This window comes from Erigeron canadensis, chromosome 5, assembly GCF_010389155.1.
Source record: "Erigeron canadensis isolate Cc75 chromosome 5, C_canadensis_v1, whole genome shotgun sequence".
Lineage (NCBI taxonomy): Eukaryota > Viridiplantae > Streptophyta > Magnoliopsida > Asterales > Asteraceae > Erigeron > Erigeron canadensis.
This window is the reverse complement of record NC_057765.1, coordinates 39,336,858-39,357,524: the sequence shown is the minus strand read 5'-3', so window position 1 is coordinate 39,357,524 and position 20,667 is coordinate 39,336,858. Positions and strand designations below refer to the sequence as shown.

General features: G+C 36.2%; 2 protein-coding genes and 1 long non-coding RNA gene across 9 annotated transcripts; all 3 read left to right on the top strand.

The window, feature by feature from the left end:
- Positions 1-1,657: 1,657 nt before the first annotated feature.
- LOC122599001 lies at positions 1,658-5,452 on the top strand. Of its 7 annotated transcripts, XM_043771448.1 has the most exons (6): positions 1,658-2,330; positions 2,632-4,031; positions 4,201-4,284; positions 4,452-4,491; positions 4,568-4,733; positions 5,132-5,452. In XM_043771448.1, exons 2-6 carry the CDS (start codon positions 3,998-4,000, stop codon positions 5,207-5,209), a joined length of 402 nt encoding a protein of 133 aa, XP_043627383.1. In that variant the 5' UTR covers positions 1,658-2,330; positions 2,632-3,997; the 3' UTR covers positions 5,210-5,452. The 7 variants fall into 7 exon arrangements, 2 of the variants coding, with proteins under 2 accessions (XP_043627383.1, XP_043627384.1); XM_043771449.1 differs by lacking the exons at positions 2,632-4,031; positions 4,201-4,284 and having other exon boundaries at positions 1,661-2,330; XR_006323823.1 differs by lacking the exons at positions 1,658-2,330; positions 4,201-4,284 and having other exon boundaries at positions 2,442-2,858; positions 4,360-4,491; positions 4,610-4,733.
- Positions 5,453-7,401: 1,949 nt separating this feature from the next.
- On the top strand, positions 7,402-8,976 carry LOC122599017. The gene is made up of 3 exons (XR_006323842.1): positions 7,402-7,554; positions 8,300-8,373; positions 8,947-8,976. It is a non-coding gene; the product is annotated as an uncharacterized LOC122599017 (long non-coding RNA).
- A 3,158-nt stretch (positions 8,977-12,134) lies between these two features.
- On the top strand, positions 12,135-12,889 carry LOC122600981. The gene has a single exon (XM_043773760.1). It carries the CDS (start codon positions 12,296-12,298, stop codon positions 12,671-12,673), a length of 378 nt encoding a protein of 125 aa, XP_043629695.1. The 5' UTR covers positions 12,135-12,295; the 3' UTR covers positions 12,674-12,889.
- The last annotated feature ends 7,778 nt before the right edge of the window (positions 12,890-20,667 follow it).

The window sequence follows — 20,667 nt, the reverse complement described above, 5'->3', positions numbered from 1 at the left end:
TGAATCATATTCATTTTACGATGTTCATTCATATAGACACTATGGGATATCATCAAATCTCTCATACTCTCTTATATATAACATCTCTCATATTATTATATCAACCTCATGCATAGTAAATGATAATTCATTCATTTCGAGCATACAAAACAAGTGAGCCAATCTCACTTGCTAGTTATCCTTCTTGAGCTCAAGAGAAACATGTATTTCACTTAAGGACAACCATTGACGCTTTAGGCTCGTTAAAAGCTTGTTAGATTTGGACTGTATATTCAGGAGATGCGATGGTTGTCTCAGTTAAACCCGTATCGTCACTGATCCAATCATTTTAAGTTCAAACAGTAGTTTTTTTTCTTTGTTTAATGATAATGTATAATTCTTATATATATGCTTAATTATAAAGCCTATTTTATCAGGTTGACTAGACTTCATATTTATGCAGGCCCGCATGTAACTTCGTCAGCCACTCTAACAATATTTTAAAACATGAAACATGTATATACCTTTGTTTATACTATCTATTCTATAATCTTAACTGCTTTATTAAACATTTCACCCTTCGACTTTTTCAAAAAAGAACTTGATTCATCTAAAATAGCAATCTCTTATATTCACTAATTTAAATATCTCTACATAATGTACCTATAATAGCCTTAATGATATTATTAACAACATAAATATTTCAACTCTTAATTTAATTATAATACCTCTTTTTATATCAATTATTCATATATTAATAACTATGCCACTACCGACATCGCGCCACTACCACTACCACACTGTCGCATCGCCTATGACTAGTGTGTATATCTATATATATATCTATATATATATATATAAGTCAGCAATGTTTAGGGTCAATTTTTTAAAATAGATTTATAAAGTTTAAAAACATTGTACCTTCTAGTTAGCTCAAGTGGTTGAGCACCTGCTTTATAAGTAAGAGGTCTTAGATTCAAGACTTGAGAAGTACATAGGAAAGTCCTTCTATGAAAGCTTGGCTTGCATATACCCAGGTTCAAGTCTGAGGCCCCTATTGATCGTCGTGCCTTCAGGCGGATTATAGGGGGTTTTCCCTCCATTGGGTATTTGAAATAGACATTTCTACTTCGAGGGAGCTCTCTAACGCGGACCCGGTTAAGACAACGTATGCTAGACCTCCCGCTGTCAAATCGTGACACGAAGTTCTCAAGCGAAATTCACCTTTAAAAAAAAAAAAAAATTCAAAAACATTGCAATTAGTCTTTAAATAATTAATGAAGTTCTTGGTTATGTAAGTTTAGTACTCCATGTACAAAACTTTATTAACTATACGTCTATACATGGTCTATACACGCATGTTCAATCTTCACACAAATTTTGTAAGATGAAAACCAAGTTGTCCCATATATGTGTGTCAGTGTGTGTGGAAAGTAGCCCCACTTCATTTTTTACTGATCAAGTTCAAATCGTAGCTACTAGCTCAAGTAGTGAACAAATAAAGTAACTTGACAACTCATCATCAAAACTTAAATATTTACATCGTATACATCGTACAAAAACATAAATATAATCCACCAACCCACTGTCACACCATTACTCCAAACAACCACCTTTCATTAACCCTCTTTGACTCTCCACTTATACATAAATTAGTAGTACATTACACTTCACACATAAAAAACACACACACACACACAAAAGAAGCAGCAGTTTTCAAAATGTGTAACAAAAAATGGTACATTGTGTTGGTCACAACATTGGTGTTTATGGTTGCATGCAGTGGTGTTAAGGCCGCTGATCAAAATGTGCATCCAAGCTGAGTGCGGTGATGTCATGCGTTTCGTTTGCTACGGGGAAAGAAGCAACACCAGAGAAAAAATGGTGTGTTTCCATTAAGGAAATGAAAGATAGTAACCCGGCTTGTTTGTGTTTAATTATTTAGAAACTAATCTATTGAAACAAAATTACAAAAATATATATCTTGTGAAAAAAAAAGTCCTAAATAAAAGAAAGAGATAAGAATTAGAAGTTGTGGGTGTGAGTCATTCATGAGCCATTTCACTCTTACCGAATCTGAGGTTGCCAAGATGTTTTTATGGAACCTCTGACCGAAAAGGAGGTCAGAGGATATCCAGAGGTTTTATGGAAAAACAAACAAGTCATCTACCTAATAGCCCAAGTAAAAGGTTGGGAAATATATGAGGTTGGGCTTAGAAAAAAAAAGGATAGATATTGGTTGCCCTAACTCTATGGTGATTTTTGTTCTCTCCATATAATCCATTGTACTTCTCCATTAATGCTCCCACACCACCCCCTATCTCTAATTCTCTATCATATCAAAATCACAGGTTTGTGTCACTCCCTTTGATTTCCCTTTTGTAAATCATATAGGAATTCACACATTTGATTTTTTAGAAGCAAAAAACAAAACTTCCTAAAAGTTAGATTGTTTTATAATATGATAATGATTTCAACTTAATATAATTTATAGTGTTGTTGATTTGTCGTGAATTTATAACACACCATATATATGATGATTAGCATACCCACTGAATTGCTTAGGGTGCTTTCCACTTTGTGTATTTCAACAGGTTTGTATAATTACAAGTATTATTTTACTCATTCATGAAGTAATTAGTTTTGTTTTAGATTTGTAGTAACATTTCTATGAAGGATGGTCCAAAGTTCAGTTTGACATTTTCAAATGAAGGATAGTCATATTGGATCATCAATGTGCTCGATCCTCCGATTAATTGTACTTTTTTCCCTTTATTACCTCTCACATCCTAAAAAACTCCATTCATGCCTTGGAATCCCACTTGGTAGAGGTTATAACGGTTCTCACTACCATAATGCGCCGTGATGATTTCTACTAAGTAATGCCCTCATTTGGAAAACAACATAATCAGAATAGGTGTAACAGTAGAATATTCCTATTCTTTCTTGAGAGAGCAGTGTATTAATTTAGAATGTATCGCTTTTGTAGTCTCTCACGGTTCTTTTCCCACCATCGTAAGCCATCGTCTATTCCAACACTCTAGGATTGCGTAGAAACAAAATGATCTCAACCAATTTAGCATGTACAATAGTTTACCCTTTATCACTTACCCTAATTTGCATAGTTGACTCTCACCGCCACTCTGTCGATATTGTACTAAAGAACTTGTATATAGAAATTTTAAATACAATGGTAATAATTACCTAAATGTGATTCTACAGAGCTCTCTAGTGCCATCTAAGGAACTGGTTATAAAAACTTGAAGATTATCATCATTCAAGACACTTCTTCATCACTATAAATATCGACACACTCTGTCCATCCCACCTCTTCATCACCATAAATGCTACCTGATCCTCGTGTTGCATTATCATTCACGTCTTCATCACCATAAATGTTATCTAATCCTCCTGTTGCGGCCAAATAAGCATGCATCTTGGCTTTTTCAAGCTAATTTTGCAAAGATCGCTTTCACGATTTCGGAAGCGGGACGCTTCACTTGGATATCGTCTTGGTTAGGACCGCATGCAAATCATTTTGTTGATCGTACCCACGTCGTCCTAAAGCTTGATGGAGAATTTGACTATAAGAAGTTAGTTCAAAGCCTGGTCCTTGTTGTCCCAAATGGCATTGAAAGCAGACGATCAATGCATTTTGAATCTTAAGTGATACATTTAGTATAGCCAAACATAATCTTGACGAGCTTTTGGATGAAGATGACCCCAACCCTTTGCTATGTAGAAGAGCAAGGGTTTATGTTGCTATGCTATGTCGGCCTACCATACAAAAGTTAGCAGAAAAAGCCAGGATGCGTGCTGAGTTAGCCACAACAATATGAGGATGAAGGTCAGGTAGCATCATATGGTGATGAAGGCACGAGTGATAAAGCAATATGAGGATCATGTAGCATTTATGGTAATGAAGAGGTGGTGTGGACAAAGTGTGTTGATATTTAGAGTGACGAGGAAGTGCCTTGGATGATGCGAGATGATCTTCAAGTTTTTATAACCATGCTCGATGGCACTAGAGAGCTCTACAGAGTCACATTTTGGTAATTATTACCATTTTATTTAAAAATTTAAATTCAAGTTCGTTAGTAGCATATCGAGTTCATTACACATGGCGGTAGTGAGAGTTAAAGTATGTAAATTGGCCAAGTGGTAAAAATGGTAAGCTATTATACATGCTAGATTGATTGAGATCATTTTGTTTCTATGTAGGCCTAGAGTGTTCGGATGAGATGATGGCTTACGATGGTGGGAAAAGAACTATGAGAGACTACATACGCGATACCTTCTCAATTAGTAGACTACTCTCCCAAGAAAAATAGGAATATTTTGTTGCTACAACTATTCTGATGATCTTATTTTTCAAATCAGGGCATTACTTTTGTTTTAGTACACTACTCTCCTAAGAAGAATAGGAATATCTGCTGCTACAACTATTCTGATGATGTTATTTTCTAAATCAGGACATTCCTTTTGTTTTAGCTGCCCGTGCAACTTAATTTGGTATGCAAAATTCTAGCCTTTACTTTTTCTATTTAAACTTTTTTAAATTTTTATCTTTTGATCGATGCATAAAAAGGCTACTAATTGCTGAGTATGAGAAATTGGTGAAACAAAATAGGGATGAAAAAATGCATCAACAAGAAGGGGCAGATTTAAATTTCCTTGGTAATCTCTGGCATGTGAGGAAGATGGAAATACTTTCGGGCATTGCTGATATGAAAGATGAGTTCCTGTCATTCCTGGTAAGTTAATTTATATTTTTGTGTGGATATTTACATTTCATAATATGTGAAAAAACAGGCCTTCGGAGACCGAAAAATAGAGACTGATTTTCTTGTTTTATATAGGCGGATAACTTTTTACGACTAAGCTGTTGTAACTGATTTATCAACAACGACTGTTTTTTCAATCTCTGAAGGCCTGTTTTTTAGTAGTAAGCTCACTATATCTAGTAGACTATACTGGTTTCATTTAGATTTGTTAATCATCAGCTTGCAACTAAAAGTCAAAAATCCTTTTCCGAAACTCCTCTTTGCATTGCTGTAAAGAGCTTGAGTTGATTTATATTCGTACGTCAATTTTATTGGGTAGTATCTGAATTCTTTTTCGTATCATATTCATGTAAAATAAAATTTTGCAGATCAATTTCTTGCATTGTAACTTACGCCCCATATCTATCCAATATCATCTCTGTATGTGTTTTACAACAATCCTTTGATGGATCGAAGCCAATCACATCTGATGATAGATGTCCACCAAGTGTTTGATAACCATAAGATACACTGGCGTAGGGAGTGATCTGTTTAGAGGTCTGGCTTTTGCAACTAAATTTAGTTCTACTACTCTCTATTCATGTACTAGTCAACCGCCTCTTGTTTGGCTTGTTTTACGAGAATGTTATCTTAAAGCGTGAAACTAGCAACTTTTTTCATTTCTGTCTAAGAAGTGATAATCTTGATCATGGTTCAGACTTGGTATGGTGTTCTTGTTCTGCAAGTTGAAATGTTGAATTCTTATAAGTTATATCTATGCTTAAATATAATTATAAAGCCTATTTTATTAGGTTGACTAGACTTTCATACTTATACAGCCATACAGGTGCATGTAAAATTTTCCGCCACTCTAATAATCTTTTTAAACATTTAAAATTGTAAATACCTTGTTTTAGTATCTTGTTACTAATAACCAAACAGTTCTTTTTTAGAGTAATACTATATCTATACCATATTATAAAGCAAAAAGTCCCTATCTATACTATTCCCCAAAATGTCCTCTATATGTATATATTTATCTAAAATAACTATATTACCCTTTCTCTCTCCTCAAATCTCAACCAATCATTTTTTTTCCCTTTCTCCTCCATAAATCATTTATTTCCCCAATTTATTTAAAATCTTTTATCTCAAAAACCGTACATTGATAAATCATAAAAATTATATTGGTGTTCTTAAAATTTCATGCTCTTTCATTAGAGATGTCATTCGATATACTTTCGACAAATTTTTAAATCTAAGGGTGGAGCCCGTACGGCTAAGACATTTGGCTATCACACTCTATGACCTATCACCTTACATGACCTATCACACTCTATGATCTATCACCCCTACCATCTCACCGTCGTAACACGCAGATAATTACTCTCGTATTAGTAATAAATTATATATCGAAGTGTCGGCTTCTCTCAAAATTTTTAAAAGTCAAGAGATTTAATAAAATGTAGGTAGCATTTATTTAATCAATATAAGTTTGCTGGCCGCTACAACGACAGAATTCAGCAAAATAGTACATTTTACTTATAAAACGTCAATGTATTGTCATGCTGATAGACTTTGAAGGGTACTACTCATATAAGATATTCATTTTGTAGTAATAGTAAGTGTTTTCTCAAACGTGATATTCATCTTGTAGTAATAGTAAGTATTGAATTAGACTTGGTTTTTATGAAACCTTATAAGTTGGGAACTGTTGGACTATCTAGAGTTTTACCAAATATCTATATACTCAAGATGTGACGAGAATTAAAAAAAAAATGACGAGAAGTAAAAAAAATGACCACGAAGAACATTAAGTATAATTTACCAAATATCTATATACTCAAGATGTGACACTAATGTTACATACTAAAGTTTTTTTAAAAATAAAAACAAATGCTTACACTCTTGCAACTTTGCAACCAATAATTGTAACCGAGTTTAAATTCTCAAAGTCGTTGTTTGACGATTCATTTGAAGTGTCAAAACCCTCATAGATAGTTGTCATAGACTTGAAAATACCTAATACAAGTCTTTATTAGTGTCGATAAAAAAATAAAGAAAAGTCGTTAATGAATTGACACATTGCATGTTTGACAAGGTCTTTCAATCGCGTTTTCTTGGATAATTAACTTTACCGAATGGACACCTTGCATCAAATTTCCAACTTATATAAGTTTTCAAGTTAGAATTACGACTTGTACGTTGTGACAATAATGAAAGTTACTTATTACGTAACATTTGCCTATTTTGACTTAATTGATTTGTACATTGACGTGTTTAATCGTGGCTAAATGCCATGATAACATCATGATTTATGGAATTCCAATTTCTTGACTTGTTGACTTATTCGTGTTATCGACTAGCCAAATATAGTTAGTCGATGTAGTTGAAGCTTAAATGACTACTTAATAAACGTGTTATATGCAAGGCGAGACTTAATGGTTGATTGTGTGACTTAAAGCGATTTGTTATTTGACTAGAAATGGTATTTGGGTTGACCCGTTGACCGTTTGACCAACCCAATTGATCCATAAGACCTAACCCTACCCATTTTCCCCCAAAACTCTTACACTCCTCCCACCTTTACTTTCTTATCTCTTTCCCTCTTTCTCTCACTCCTTAAATGCATTTCAATCATCACTCTCTCCCTCTAAATTCTTGACACAATAAATGTTATCCAATCTAAATTAATCATAAATTCTTCATCATCATCATCAACTAAACACCATATCAAAAGATCAAGTTTTTAAGTGCAAGAAAACTCCACCTTTAAGTCGAAATCGGATTTGAAGGCTTTTTTAAGGATTTGGTAAGTAAAAACTATCTTATTTTAACCTTTTTTATGTTATTAAACATGTTTCTAGTCAAATCTAAACGTTTTGGGTCTTGAATCGAGTCAAAATCGGATTTGAGTCAAACCTAGGGTTTCATTTAGGATTTTGGTTGAATTAGAGGTGAATGTGGATTTGTATGATGTTATGAATCGAAACTAAGATGTGGGTTATGTTTGTTTATGTCAAATGATGTTAGTTTATGCTTTAAAACATGTCTTGAACCTTCCTAAATTGATTTCAAGGTCAAAAATTGAGTTTGGGTTGAGTTTGGTTCGTGTTTGGCTTGATTTCGGACTAATCTGGGCAAAGGTGCGCCGCACCTCCTCCATGGTGCACTACACGAAAGTCTGGAGTAAGTTTCCTGAGCTACTTGTGCGCCGCACTTGCAAGGGTGCGCCGCATCTATCCCCCAGTTCAGCAAAAACTTAATTTATTTTGAAATTCGTAACTTTTACATCGTTAGTCCGTTTTTAACGTATGACCCATCGTTGGAATCGTGTGAGAGTCTACTTTATCATGGTATAATCCTTATACCTTAAATCCACTGTCATTTCCAAAAACGACGTGATAAAGTGTCCTTGTTTATATTCGGTTCCACCAATAGGACAATTTAGGATTGTGACATAACCGAGTTAAGTCCCAATTGTCCTCTAAGGTTGATTTACTCTTCTAAAACCTAGATGGGGTTTGACACGTAATTTGTAATGTATATGTTTATAGGTGGTGAACGCTAAGCGATTGTTGGACGTTATAACTCAATTATAACTTGTACTTCGCTCGCATATCCAATTAAGGTGAGTTTCGTAGCCCCTACATTTACTTTATTTGGGGTGGAAAGTGTACTCGTTTGTTAAATGCTTGTCAGTTGATACAATTGATTATGATATTGAACGAGATGATAACTACTTAATTGTTTGCTTGTGATACGTGTTATTGAAACGTTTATTACATATATAAACTCACGTTATGGATTGTTGAATCCACGTTATGGGTATCTTTATACTCACGTTATGGGTTGTTAAACGCACGTTATGGATTGTTGAATCTACGTTATGGGTATCTTTATACTCACGTTATGGATTGTTAAATCCACGTTATGGGTATCTTTATACTCACGTTATGGGTTGTTAAATTCACGTTATGGATTGTTGAATCCACGTTATGGGTATCTTTATACTCACGTTATGGATTGTTGAATCCACGTTATGGGTATCTTTATACTCACGTATTGGGTTGTTGAGCCCACGTTATTGAACGTTATTAATCCTCGTATATCGTTAACGGTTGTTATCCCAACACTTGATTTTTATTACTTAAACCTACGAACTCACCAACTTTATGTTGACACTTTTTAGTACACTTTTCAGGTGAACAGGTAAACCAAAGACGTATTGGATGATGATTGATTGTTTGCATGCTAGGATTGGACTTGGACTTTATCATAGATCCGTGATTCATTGTTCCCGCTCATAGGTTATGCATGCTTAGGATCATATGCTATCTTTTGTACTCTCTTTTGTAAACGTTTGATGGTCGTGCTCTTTATGCATTTTTGTATGATCTCGGGATTGTATTAATTGAATTGTATGGATTCCCAATCCTTTTAATGCATTTTAAATTGTCTCTACTTAATTTTCATGTCGTGTTGTGCTTAGTACGTAACCCTCATGATTCTGCATTGTTGGGGTGTTACATATTATGTTTGAAAATAATATTGTTTTATTTAATTTGTATATATATGTACAATATCCAACAAATAAGAAACATCATTTGGCAGTTACCTTTCATTTCATCGCTTCGAGTTTCATAAGCAATGTAGTTTTTTAAAGGGCATCCAATTAACAGGGTAGACAGGCGACTTTTGTCAAGTTTTAACCATTTCCCATTTACCTATATATGTAATAATTTAGTTTTACCACTTAAAGTTTAATTTGTGTAAAGAACTAAAGTTACATACAAATTAGGGGTTGCTTTATATTCAATTTGCCACTAATTGACGGCACATGATTGTTTACTACTCGTAATTCGCATTAGAAAACAAAACAAGTTGAACTAATAAAATTCCTTTATATCTATTCCATAATTTTATACTATTAGTTATCGTTTACGACAACACTAACCTTCTTATTTTTCCTCTCTTTATAAAGAAAACACATTTTTATATATTCACCATATATCTCATACTGGATATGTCATCAAAATGATGAACTCTTAACCATTGGTTATAGCATATTATGTTCCTTAGTACATATTCTAGAATTATGAGCACGATCTCAATCGGATAACAATCAAACCATAATTGATTGGCGTAAAGAAATCAAAACTCTACCTTCGAGAAATCACCAAGAGACAACCAAAAATATCCATCATCCCCTTTTCTAAACCTAATCTCGATTTAGTGTACAATCAATCATCTCATACTAGATATGTCATCAAAATGATGAACTCTTAATTAACAATTGGTTAATTATAGTATATTATGTTCCTTAGTACATATTCTAGAATTATGATCACGAACTATAAAATGTGACATCACCGCCGATTTTTCTAAACATTATTCTACAAATATATACGCGATTTGGTCACTCACCCTTTAATATAAAAGTTCGATATTAAAAAACCAAACAAACTAAACACTATCTATCGTGTTATATTGAGGAAATTAATTAATATAGTACCATTTACAAAAGAAAAAGGATAAGTAGGAAAGTAGAGTAGATATAGTTGTTTGGAGAGCATCCGGCCATCCTGCAATACCTACTTTATTACACTACTATATTGTGTACCGTTGGAGGATGCGACAATAACAAATGTGGGTCACCATCATTTATGTGTGAGGCATCTTTACAAACTAACGATCTAATCTTGTTATAATTGTCACCTACTGCCTTTTTGTTGTTGGAACGTAATGTAGCTCAAGTATACAAATCTAATTAAGAGATAACTAATTAACATACATTCATGGATCTGTCGAGATGTTGCGATCGATCTAGCTAGTTAATTCTAACATATATCTCAACGTGCCATGGTGTGACTCTTGGCCTACTTGTTGATCGATGGATGATATGATGTTGCCACCAAAGCACTAGTAATATCTTAGGACTCCAATACTAAGTTGATAAAAAAAAAAAAAAAAAAACTACTTAATTATTACCGTTGGAGTGAATAGCCTTTCTTTCAAATTGTTGATATTCCTTAACCTATTTGATTAGAGACTTATTTTGTTTTTATACACTCATACAACTTTTAAATTCTATCTATTAAAATACTTTTTATAACTTCAACTAACATTCTTATTTTGAATCTTAATGACCTTGAAAAAATGGAGTAACTGATAAGTTGATACTATTATGGATGCTATTAGATTATTCCTTGGCCTACTTGAATTAACAAGGTCAGTTCTAAGTATTCAAGTGTGTCGAGAATGAATCGTTAAAGAAAAAGGCCCATGACCCCTCTATTAGCATAAAATCTGCGAATAAGGTGATGCTGATTCAACACCTCTATTATTGGAGACAAGGTTGATATATATTTTGTCACCTATCAAGTATCAACCAGTAATTCAACAACAAAAATTAAAATGCATTTCCCCCCCTTATATATAATTAGATTTTAGTTTCATCTTGTTAATTTAAATATGAAAAAATTAAGAAGAGCATAAAAAAGGTCTAAGATCACGGGCAAGAAGTTCCACATGATGACAATACTAAAATTACATAATTTGACTCTAACATCACAAAGATACAAAAGATATATAATGCATACAGAAAGATACGTTGAAAATACTAGCTGAAAGGTTGAGTTTATACACCAAAACTACAGAGCAATTTCATTAACTCATCCTCTTGATCGACAACAAGATGAAAACATTTAGCAAAATCAAAAGAACCGACGATAAGGAAATTAGATAATTACATATGTCACATGTTTATACATACTAAGAGGATTCCTGCGTAATGCGGCGACGATGACGACGGGTAATGCAGGTTATTGACGTAAAATTAATTGATGTAAAAGAGAAACGTGTATGTATTTTATGAGTTGATAGATAAATATTGCAAATTATTAAATTAAGTATTTTTGTTATATTATTAAGGTTGTGAGAGGAAGAGGGAGACGGGTTTGCTTTAATGAGTAGTATAGATATGATATTTGCCATCAAAAGAATTATTAGAAATTCTTTTTTAAGAAGATATATAATATAAATCATGTTCACAAGGCTTCAAAAACTTTTTGATATGGGTAAATATTCTTTTTACATTTTTACATTTACCCTCAAAATTAAACGAGGTTTTAGCAACATTTTGTTACCCATTTTGCCAAATCCATTTACTACTTCAACTCTGGTCTATTTGCAACACGACCAGATTAAAACGACCCATAGGTTAAACTATTTGAATAAAAGAGTAAAACAATAATTTAAGATCAATGGAGTAAAATAATAACAATATATATATATATATTCTTTATTAGTGAGCTAATTGGTCTATTCATAAAGACACTTAATAATATAAATTTGTCACCAACATATGTACCCATATTTATATATGTTCCCCACCCCTCACATGCATTAGTTGACACTAACAACTCCTCCTTTTTTTTTCTCTCCAAATCCCTTTGCTCATCATCATAAATAAATAAACCAAAAAAGCTTGTGTTTTTCAGCTAATTACACACTTTTTGGAAAAAAGAACCATTTTCTTGAAATTTGATATAATGGGGAATTATATGGATACATGCATACAAAGAGAGCAAACAACAGAAGAAAATCCACAAGTAGTACAAGCAGAAAAGGAAGAATATGGGAAAACAAGAGTAGGAGGAGGCATAATTATGGAAAGTAGTAGTAAAATGAGAGTAAAGCTAGTGTTAACAAAAGATGAGCTAGATTGGCTGTTATTACAGTTGAAAGACAAAGAAGGTAAAAGCTGCTTATTGGAAGATGTATTGGGAAAGATAGAAAAGAGTAGATCAATGAATAATAATGGCAAAAGTACTACTACAACTACTATTGGAGGATGGAAACCTTCTTTAGAGAGTATTATGGAAACCCCTGAAGTTCATCATGAGATGATTAGATCATCACGATCATGATCATATATATATATATATGTTTCATGCCCAAAATTAATTACCTTATTTTGTTAATTTTATAGCTACTTCTTTAAGATCATCATGATGTGGCTGGAGTACTTTGAGATGTATGGAATCATTCCCAGATCAGTAATTATGCGTTTTGATTTGGAATTTTACTATATATTTTAGATTGATTGTTTTGGCATGTAATGAATTTTGATCTTTTATTTTTAATTAGTAGTGTATTCCGATATACCATATTATTTTTTTTATGTAGTATGCTTATAGCTTTTACCTTTCTCTTAATTAAGTTGATTTTTTTTTTTGTTTTTTTTTGATATTCTAGTCATATCAATCTCATTGTATGTTGACGGTAGTTTCAAATGGTAGATAAATACTAGAGAAATTATCACGAATCATTTTTGTGGTTTGATCGATTTGTATTTCTGTTCGTGAACTATTTTTTTTATCACAAAATGCCCTTGGGCTTTTCCATTTTTTTTTATCACAAATCATTTTTGTGGTTTGATCAAATAAATACTAGTCATGTCAATCTGATTGTATATTGTTAAGACGTTCCTACCACTAACAGTCATCAAAAAATCCCCGTTAAATCCCTCGCGTGCCATACACGTGAGGGTATATTTGTCCAGCCACTTTAATACAGAACCACAGGGACGACTTTTATCTTATTTAACCCAGGTCAAAGGTTCTATGGTTGTTATCGCTAGGTAAATGGTTGTGGGTATTTCCGATGGGTCGATCCTCCTATGTGTCAAAGAGCTGCCATGTGTTTCTGGGTTATGAGGTGTCCATGATGTTCAAAGTGTAGCTGGGTTACCACAAGAACAATAAACCATTGATGGTTGTTGGGTTAGAAAGAAAGAATAGAGATAACTTAGAACGGAGGAAGATGGAGATTTAATTTAGTTAGGTTTATGGAATAAAGTGTTATGGGGTAAAAGAATTTTTTTGGGGGATAAATAAGATGAAAGTCGTCCCTGTGATTCTGTATTAAAGTGGCTAGACAAATATACCCTCACGTGTATGGCACGTGAGGGATTTAATGGGGCTTTTTTTGACGACTGTTATTGGAAGGGATGTCTGGCAATGAAATGGAAAAGCCCATGGACACTTAATGATAAAAATATCAACTGGAAGCAAATCCGAGTAAGCTCTCCGTCATTGGTGTCCTCCGTGCAGTATTATCCGTTCCGTCTTTGTCCTTTGGCCATTATAACATTTGATGATCCGGATTTTTCCTCTGTGATAATTAGGGGAATTACCTCAATGTCATGGTTGGACTGATGATTATCTATTCTTAATCACCAAGTAAACTTAGTTACTAAGAAATAATATTAGTCAAAACATTTACGGATCAAAGAAAACCGATTTTGGGTCCGGGATGTTATTTACTTAACGGGTGTACACTCCGTACCTCCAAACCCATTTTCAAGTGTCATAACCAAATCCCTGAATTACACTAAATTAATAACATTAATCAATCATGCTCATTGCTTCAAAGTAAAGGGACGTTCTTTAACTATATGCGAACGTCACATGCTCTTCTCATCTTGATTGTCATATTCCATCCACATTCAGTAATAAAAAAGTCAGACATGTTCTTATAGGACTATTTCTAAACGTACATGTCTATATTCTTTCTACAAACGGTTGATTGGATTAATTCAAAGTGATTATATTGATAAGATCTTGAAGCAATTCAAGATGGAGACTTCTAAGCGTGATTTTGTACCTATGCAAGATGGACTTAATTTATCTAGCAAAAACGGTGCCTCTACACCTAATGAGGTAGAGCGTATGCAAAGAATTCCTTATGTTTCGGTTGTGAGATCTATTATGTATGCGGTGAGATGCACTAGACCTGACATTGCGTTCATGCAAAATATCGTTAACCAATATCAATCGAATCCGGGTGAGGATCATTGGATTGCTGTGACGAATATTCTTAAGTACATGTGTGCTACTAAAGATTTTCTGGTGTATGGAAGAAATCCTGATACAGAACTCAAAGTGACTAGATATTGTGATGTTAGATTTCAGACTGATAAAAATGATTCAAAATATCAGTCGGGACACGTCTTCATTTTAAATTGAGGCATGGTGGATTGTGATGATATACCCATACGGAGCTCTAGCTCCGTATCCGAAGCAAAATACGAAGTCACTTTCGTACAGGTAAAGCTATTTATACCCATGATGGAGCTCGACCTCCGCTCAGCATAATTACCCCGGAGCTCTAAAGGTAACGAATACCCAGCTCCGAGGAAATATACAATAAAGATCAGATATAATCTTTCCTATAATCAATCTGTTGAACATATATCGAAGCTCCGATATGCTCGAACATAATTAGGTAACAAGATTACCACAATCTCCTCAAGAAGGAAACAAGATATTCACAAAGGAGGAAGAGATTCACCCTAATTCTCTCACCCTCCTCTCCAAGTTATCTACCCTCTTTAAATAGAGAAGGAAGCCTCACGGCACATCATCATATTGACATCATACACATCTCATGAATTACACACATAAACCCTAACACATAGTTTATTCGACATTCGAATAAACCCTAAAAATAAACCCTCTAAACCCTAAGTCGACCGAATCGACTTAGATATAAAACCATCCGGCGTAAAGCGGTCTCTCCGACCCTCTGACCGTAAGGGAATCGCCGATAAACACCCACAACCCATCTCACACCTCCAGTTAAGTCATAGTGCGATTATTTGATCAAACAAATTGGCGCCATCCGTGGGACCTTTTTGTCCTTAAAACCGAACCTAGCCACGATCAAAATAAAAGCATTATGTCGAACCCAGATTCCCCATCGACAAGACACGGGTCGAGGATCGCTCATGATCACGGCGAAGACGGTGGTCAGGGTTTCACCACTGAGATCGCAGGCCCTCCAAAGCATCCAGGAGGACGACGATCTCACGCCCTCTACCAATCAGACACCAGACCACTAGCAAAAGGAACATGGCCTCAGGAGCAGAATAAGGTACTGAACAAACTCCTGATTGTCCAGAAGAGGACAATTCTCTGCCTTGGGCGCAGGAACCCTCAAAAGAAAACAGGACCCGAGACACGACTCAAGCGACCAACTCGACAAAAATGGAGGAAACACGCGGGGGATCACTTAAAAAGGTTTCGGGTGAAAAGACCAAGTTTCAAGACAGACACGGAAGCAGCTTTGAAGCAGTAAAAGGGACAGGAGTAGTTTACCCGACCTACCCAGCTTACCCGCCACAACAAGGGATTCCAGCGGGCACTATGATCATTAGTGCGACGCGGCCGTATCAACCGATGTACCCGTCGTACTATCATGGGGAATGTCTCTACCTGAACGGGACAGCGCAACCCCAGCTCACGGGAATGCTACCTTTAGCTGGAGGTTGCCCGGTGCAAATACAGGGATCATGGTACTACCCATATGTGTTTGCAGCATCACAACATCCCCATGTAGACCCCTCGGTTGAAACCAAGAAGGGCGAAGCCACCCCGACAAAATCAGGGCCTAAGTACAAAGGGTCATGTGTGTAGTTCCCAAAGAAGCTGCGCCAACATGTGCCGCCGGTAGGATTGTTAGATGCCCACGAGCTCCCCTGGTACGATGGTACCTCCGAAGTTAACAGCTTCCTCCAAAAAGTCGACAATACGACCCAACCGGAAGGGTGGGGCGACGCAGAAGTCTGTCATGTCATACTTTATCTCCTGCACGGAAAAGTTAGGGAGTGGCTGGAGAAGCTACCGGAGGAAAGTATACACGACGCCGAAAGCTTCAAAGCGAAACTGATGAAAGAATTCGGCTCTCATCCGGGCACATGAAATACAACAAGATGAGGATGAAGAGATATAAGATTTTCTGCAACGGTATGGAGAAAAGACACAGAATCTAGTGCGTTTATCCGAGCAAGGGAGGATATCCGGGGCAATACACGGGCTCCGGTCAAAAGAACCGATACGACATCTGTGCCTCAGTAAACCAGCCAGCTATTCAGGCCTAGTCGGCAAATGTCGTGACTGGAAAAGCGCAGAAGATACAGCAGAAAAAGCTATGACTAAATGGAAAGCCAACACGAAGAAAAACACAGAGAAGGCAGAGGTTGGTAAGGATGCACAGGTGGAAGAATCATCCCCCGTGTACAGAATAAGCAGCCATAAAAGAACGATCGCCAACCTCCGGAAAACTCCATCCGAAATCCTATCAACGGAAGAGATAACAAGGACGTTCGTAAGACCGATACCGCTATCAGGAAAAGGAACAAGGAATCTCGACAAATTCTGTTGGATAACGGATATGGACATAGCACAGACTATTGTAGGGAATTATTGAGGCAGATAGACAACACTGCTAGAGAAAACAAGTTGTCGCATCTAGTCAAACGAACTAGGCCGAGCTTCGATGAACCAGAGCTAGAAGAACACCGAAGAAGGATACTGTCCAACACATTGATTAAAGAAGGGCCAAAACACTACCACTTCGGTAATCTGGATGGACAAGGCTCGGTGGACCCGGTACTGATAAGGGTCAACATAGGAAGTGTGTGCCTGAAAAATACACAGGTGGATACATGAAGTGGACGCGACATAATCTACAAAAGAAGCTTCCTCCGACTGCCAAAAAGGCTGCAAGAAACCATACTACCACTAAAGGACGAAGTGGTAGGATTTGCCAATGAACGAACTCGCCCATTGGGACAAATATGGTTGGATGCTACCATCGGTGGATTCCCATGGCGCAGGACTGCAATAATCTTGGCAGCTGTGATAACTGATAAGAGCAAATTCACCCTATGATATGCTATTAGGCAGGGAAGGGCTGAGGAAGTTTGAAAATGGTAGTGTCCACAATACACGGGTGCATACAATACAAATCTCGCGGAGGGATGCAGATGATAATCTCCCCACTGCCCAAAAACATAAAGGGAAAAACCTCAGTAACCCTGCATAAACGCACCCGAAGAGTTATCCAGAAAGGCCCCAAGGGACGAATGGGGCCCGCCACAGATGAGGGATCCTTCGAGGCGGAAAGCACAAAAAGCTCTGGAGAAACGGAGGACGAAGACAACGTCAGGAGAAAGACTTCGGAGGGCATTAAGACTGGTAGGAGCATGATCTCCTCCCGGGCTAAGCCAAATTAAACGAAGCAAACAGGGCAACATAAAAGTAGGAGCTAGGAAAAATACAAATTTATTTTTTGTAACGCCAGATATCAATTGTCGGGTAGCTTGAGATAGTACATCCTGCGATTCAGAAAGCTCCCTACGCAGAGACGCATCAGATGTCGAAGCACCCACAGAAGACTGAGCAGCCCTCAGGGAATTCAACTCCGACCTACTTCTCTCCAAGATCTCCTCCATATAGCGCATCCTGGCAGCAGCAGCAGAACCAACCATGCCAGCAGTAAACAAAGCCTGGTCAACAACCCCAACAAGCCGTTGAACAGGCATAGTATCCAACATTGCCCTTAGATGGCCAGGAACCATCATATTCAGACTCTGTCGGCAAAGTTGGGGGTCAGGCAAGTCATGGAGAAGGGAGATCCCTACGAAACAACAAAACAGAATTAAAATGCAAGAAGAAAGCAGCGACTACAAAAACATCTAGCAAAAGCTAAAAGAATACCTGTTCCAGAAGGTGCTTGAACAACAGTTGTAGTGGCTCCGGAAGCACCTGCGACGGTTGTAGTTGCACCAGTGTCGTCAACTGGTTCCTTCCCAGGTCTCCGTCCAGGGTTAGAAGTCCCAACTATAAATGTACAAAGACAACAAGTCAACAGGCAGAAAAGGGACATGTCAGAAAGCAAAAAGGCCAAAGAACACACACCTTCGACCAGCAGACCGAGATACGATAGTTGCATCAGTTGTAACAACCGTCTTAGAAATGTTTTGAATAAGTTCCTCAAATCGTACTAGCGCCATTAGAAAGGCTAGACAGTTCAATTTATTTAAGTTCTTGACGTACTTTAGACCCAATTATGTGCTTAGATGAAGGTGAATTTGATCTTAACTCTTGACTTATATGACGAGTTTTTGATTAAATACGATGAAATACATGAAATACTAAAGTGCATTACGTAAACGTTTGTGTTCATAAAAGTGCTAGTTCAAAATGTTCGCAAATAGTCCTTGCACTTAATAAGTCCATTTATTATGGGAAGGTATAAATAGAAAAGAATGGAAAACCCTAGAGAGAGAAACAACACTATTCATCTTCTTCCTTCTTCTCCTCTCTCTCTCTAAAACACATACTCCAGACACCATAAAAACACACACAAGAGCATCTTTTGATTTTGGATTGTTTAATCAAAATCATTTGTACTTTTCGCATCCTTGTGATAATCAAAACACACTTCTTGAATCGTTTCTCAGGTAACAACAACATTTAATGGGTTTTTGATCAAATTAAAAATGCACTTTTTCAAGTTTATGTTCTTGATGATTTGGTCCAATTTTTGAATGAAAATCGTGTTAATAGTTAATGGGTTTGTGTCTAAATGTGTTTAAAAACATTTGTGTGAACAAATTTGGGTCATAACATGTTTTAATCTACATTACCCATTTTTGAAAGTGAAGGTACAACTTGTCATTGAGTGCCACGACTTGTTCATGTTATAACTTGTCTTGAAATCATTAAAAGTGTTACTGGTTAGTGTTTTTGTGCATATATGTACCAGTGCTATGTCCAAACAAGTCATGAAATCGATCTAAGACATTTCTGTGTTGAAATCGTGTTTGTTCAGCCCGTTCTAGAGCTAAAACGATCTTGCCCTGGGACGATCTTGATTCCCAAGATCGTCTTAGAGTTGCTCCTTTGTATCTCTGTGCTTACTCGTTGATCTCGTGTTGTGATTGTGTTGTTTCGTGGTTTGTGTTTGGGAACCACACATCCTGGGTAACTGATCTTCTAAGATAGGTTTCGCTCAATCTGTGTTCTTGAATCGAAAGTGATCTAATTCTTGTTCTTAAACTTGAAACGATCTTGACTTGGCTTTGAGTTGAGACGATCTTGACTTGGCTTTGAGTTAAGACGATCTTGACTTGGCCTTGAGTTAAGACGATCTTAATTTGGCTTTGAGGTGAGACGATCTTGACTTGGCTTTGAGCGAGGACAATCTTGACCTAGCTTTGAGCCAGGACGATCATGACCTAGCTCTGAGCCAGGACGATCTTGACCTAGCTTTGAGCTTAGGACGATCTTGACTCTTGAGTACTCTAAGGCAACCTTGGTCCATCTATTTCCATGTCCGTATCAATTCATATGCCATAATGCGATCCTATTCATCCATGAAATAAAACGATCATGTCCCTATCACTTAATCATTAAAGTACAAGTTCCATAAATAACCAATTAAGTTCTTAAGGCTAAAGATTATTATTAAAGATATGAATCAACTAATTAACATTACAAGTACATATGTGTGAGTTCATAGACGTTCAGAACGAGTCCATTTCAAGTACTTAAGTTCATTCAAACCCTTTCTGAGTCAAAACGTTCAAGCATCATTTAGGACCAAATCATCAGTTCATCAAGAACATTTCAGCGAATAATTAATCACAAGAAATAATATGTGTGCTTATTTATAATCAATGACTTGTACATAGGCTTCCATCAAGATGTACTTGGATTTTGATAGATAAAACCTATCTATCTCTGTGCTTGTTCTCTGTGCTTAAAACTGTGTTGTACCAGATCACTGTAAGTTTTCGTAGCCGCTTTTTACTTATGTTTTGGGGTGAAAGGAATACAAAATATGCTTTTATATATGTCGTAACTGCTTTCATTGTCTATCCTATGGCTATTAGACTACTTCTTGATATACATACTAGCCAGGTCATGTTTATGACTGTGAGTGCACGATTGCTACATACTAGCCATGTCATGTTTATGACTATGAGTGCACGATTGATATATACTAGCTAGGTACCGTTAGTGCACGATTATACACATTCTCATATATATGTATGGTAAGGATGTCTATAGCC

Bases quoted from the DNA above. Each gene is read 5' to 3' on its own strand.
- LOC122599001 (XM_043771448.1), top strand. From the start codon at position 3,998: ATGGCACTAGAGAGCTCTACAGAGTCACATTTTG. The intron at 4,032-4,200 runs GTAATTATTACC...GTTTCTATGTAG, and splicing joins CTCTACAGAGTCACATTTTG to GCCTAGAGTGTTCGGATGAG. The intron at 4,734-5,131 runs GTAAGTTAATTT...AAAATTTTGCAG, and splicing joins ATGAGTTCCTGTCATTCCTG to ATCAATTTCTTGCATTGTAA.
- LOC122600981 (XM_043773760.1), top strand. From the start codon at position 12,296: ATGGGGAATTATATGGATACATGCATACAAAGAGAGCAAACAACAGAA.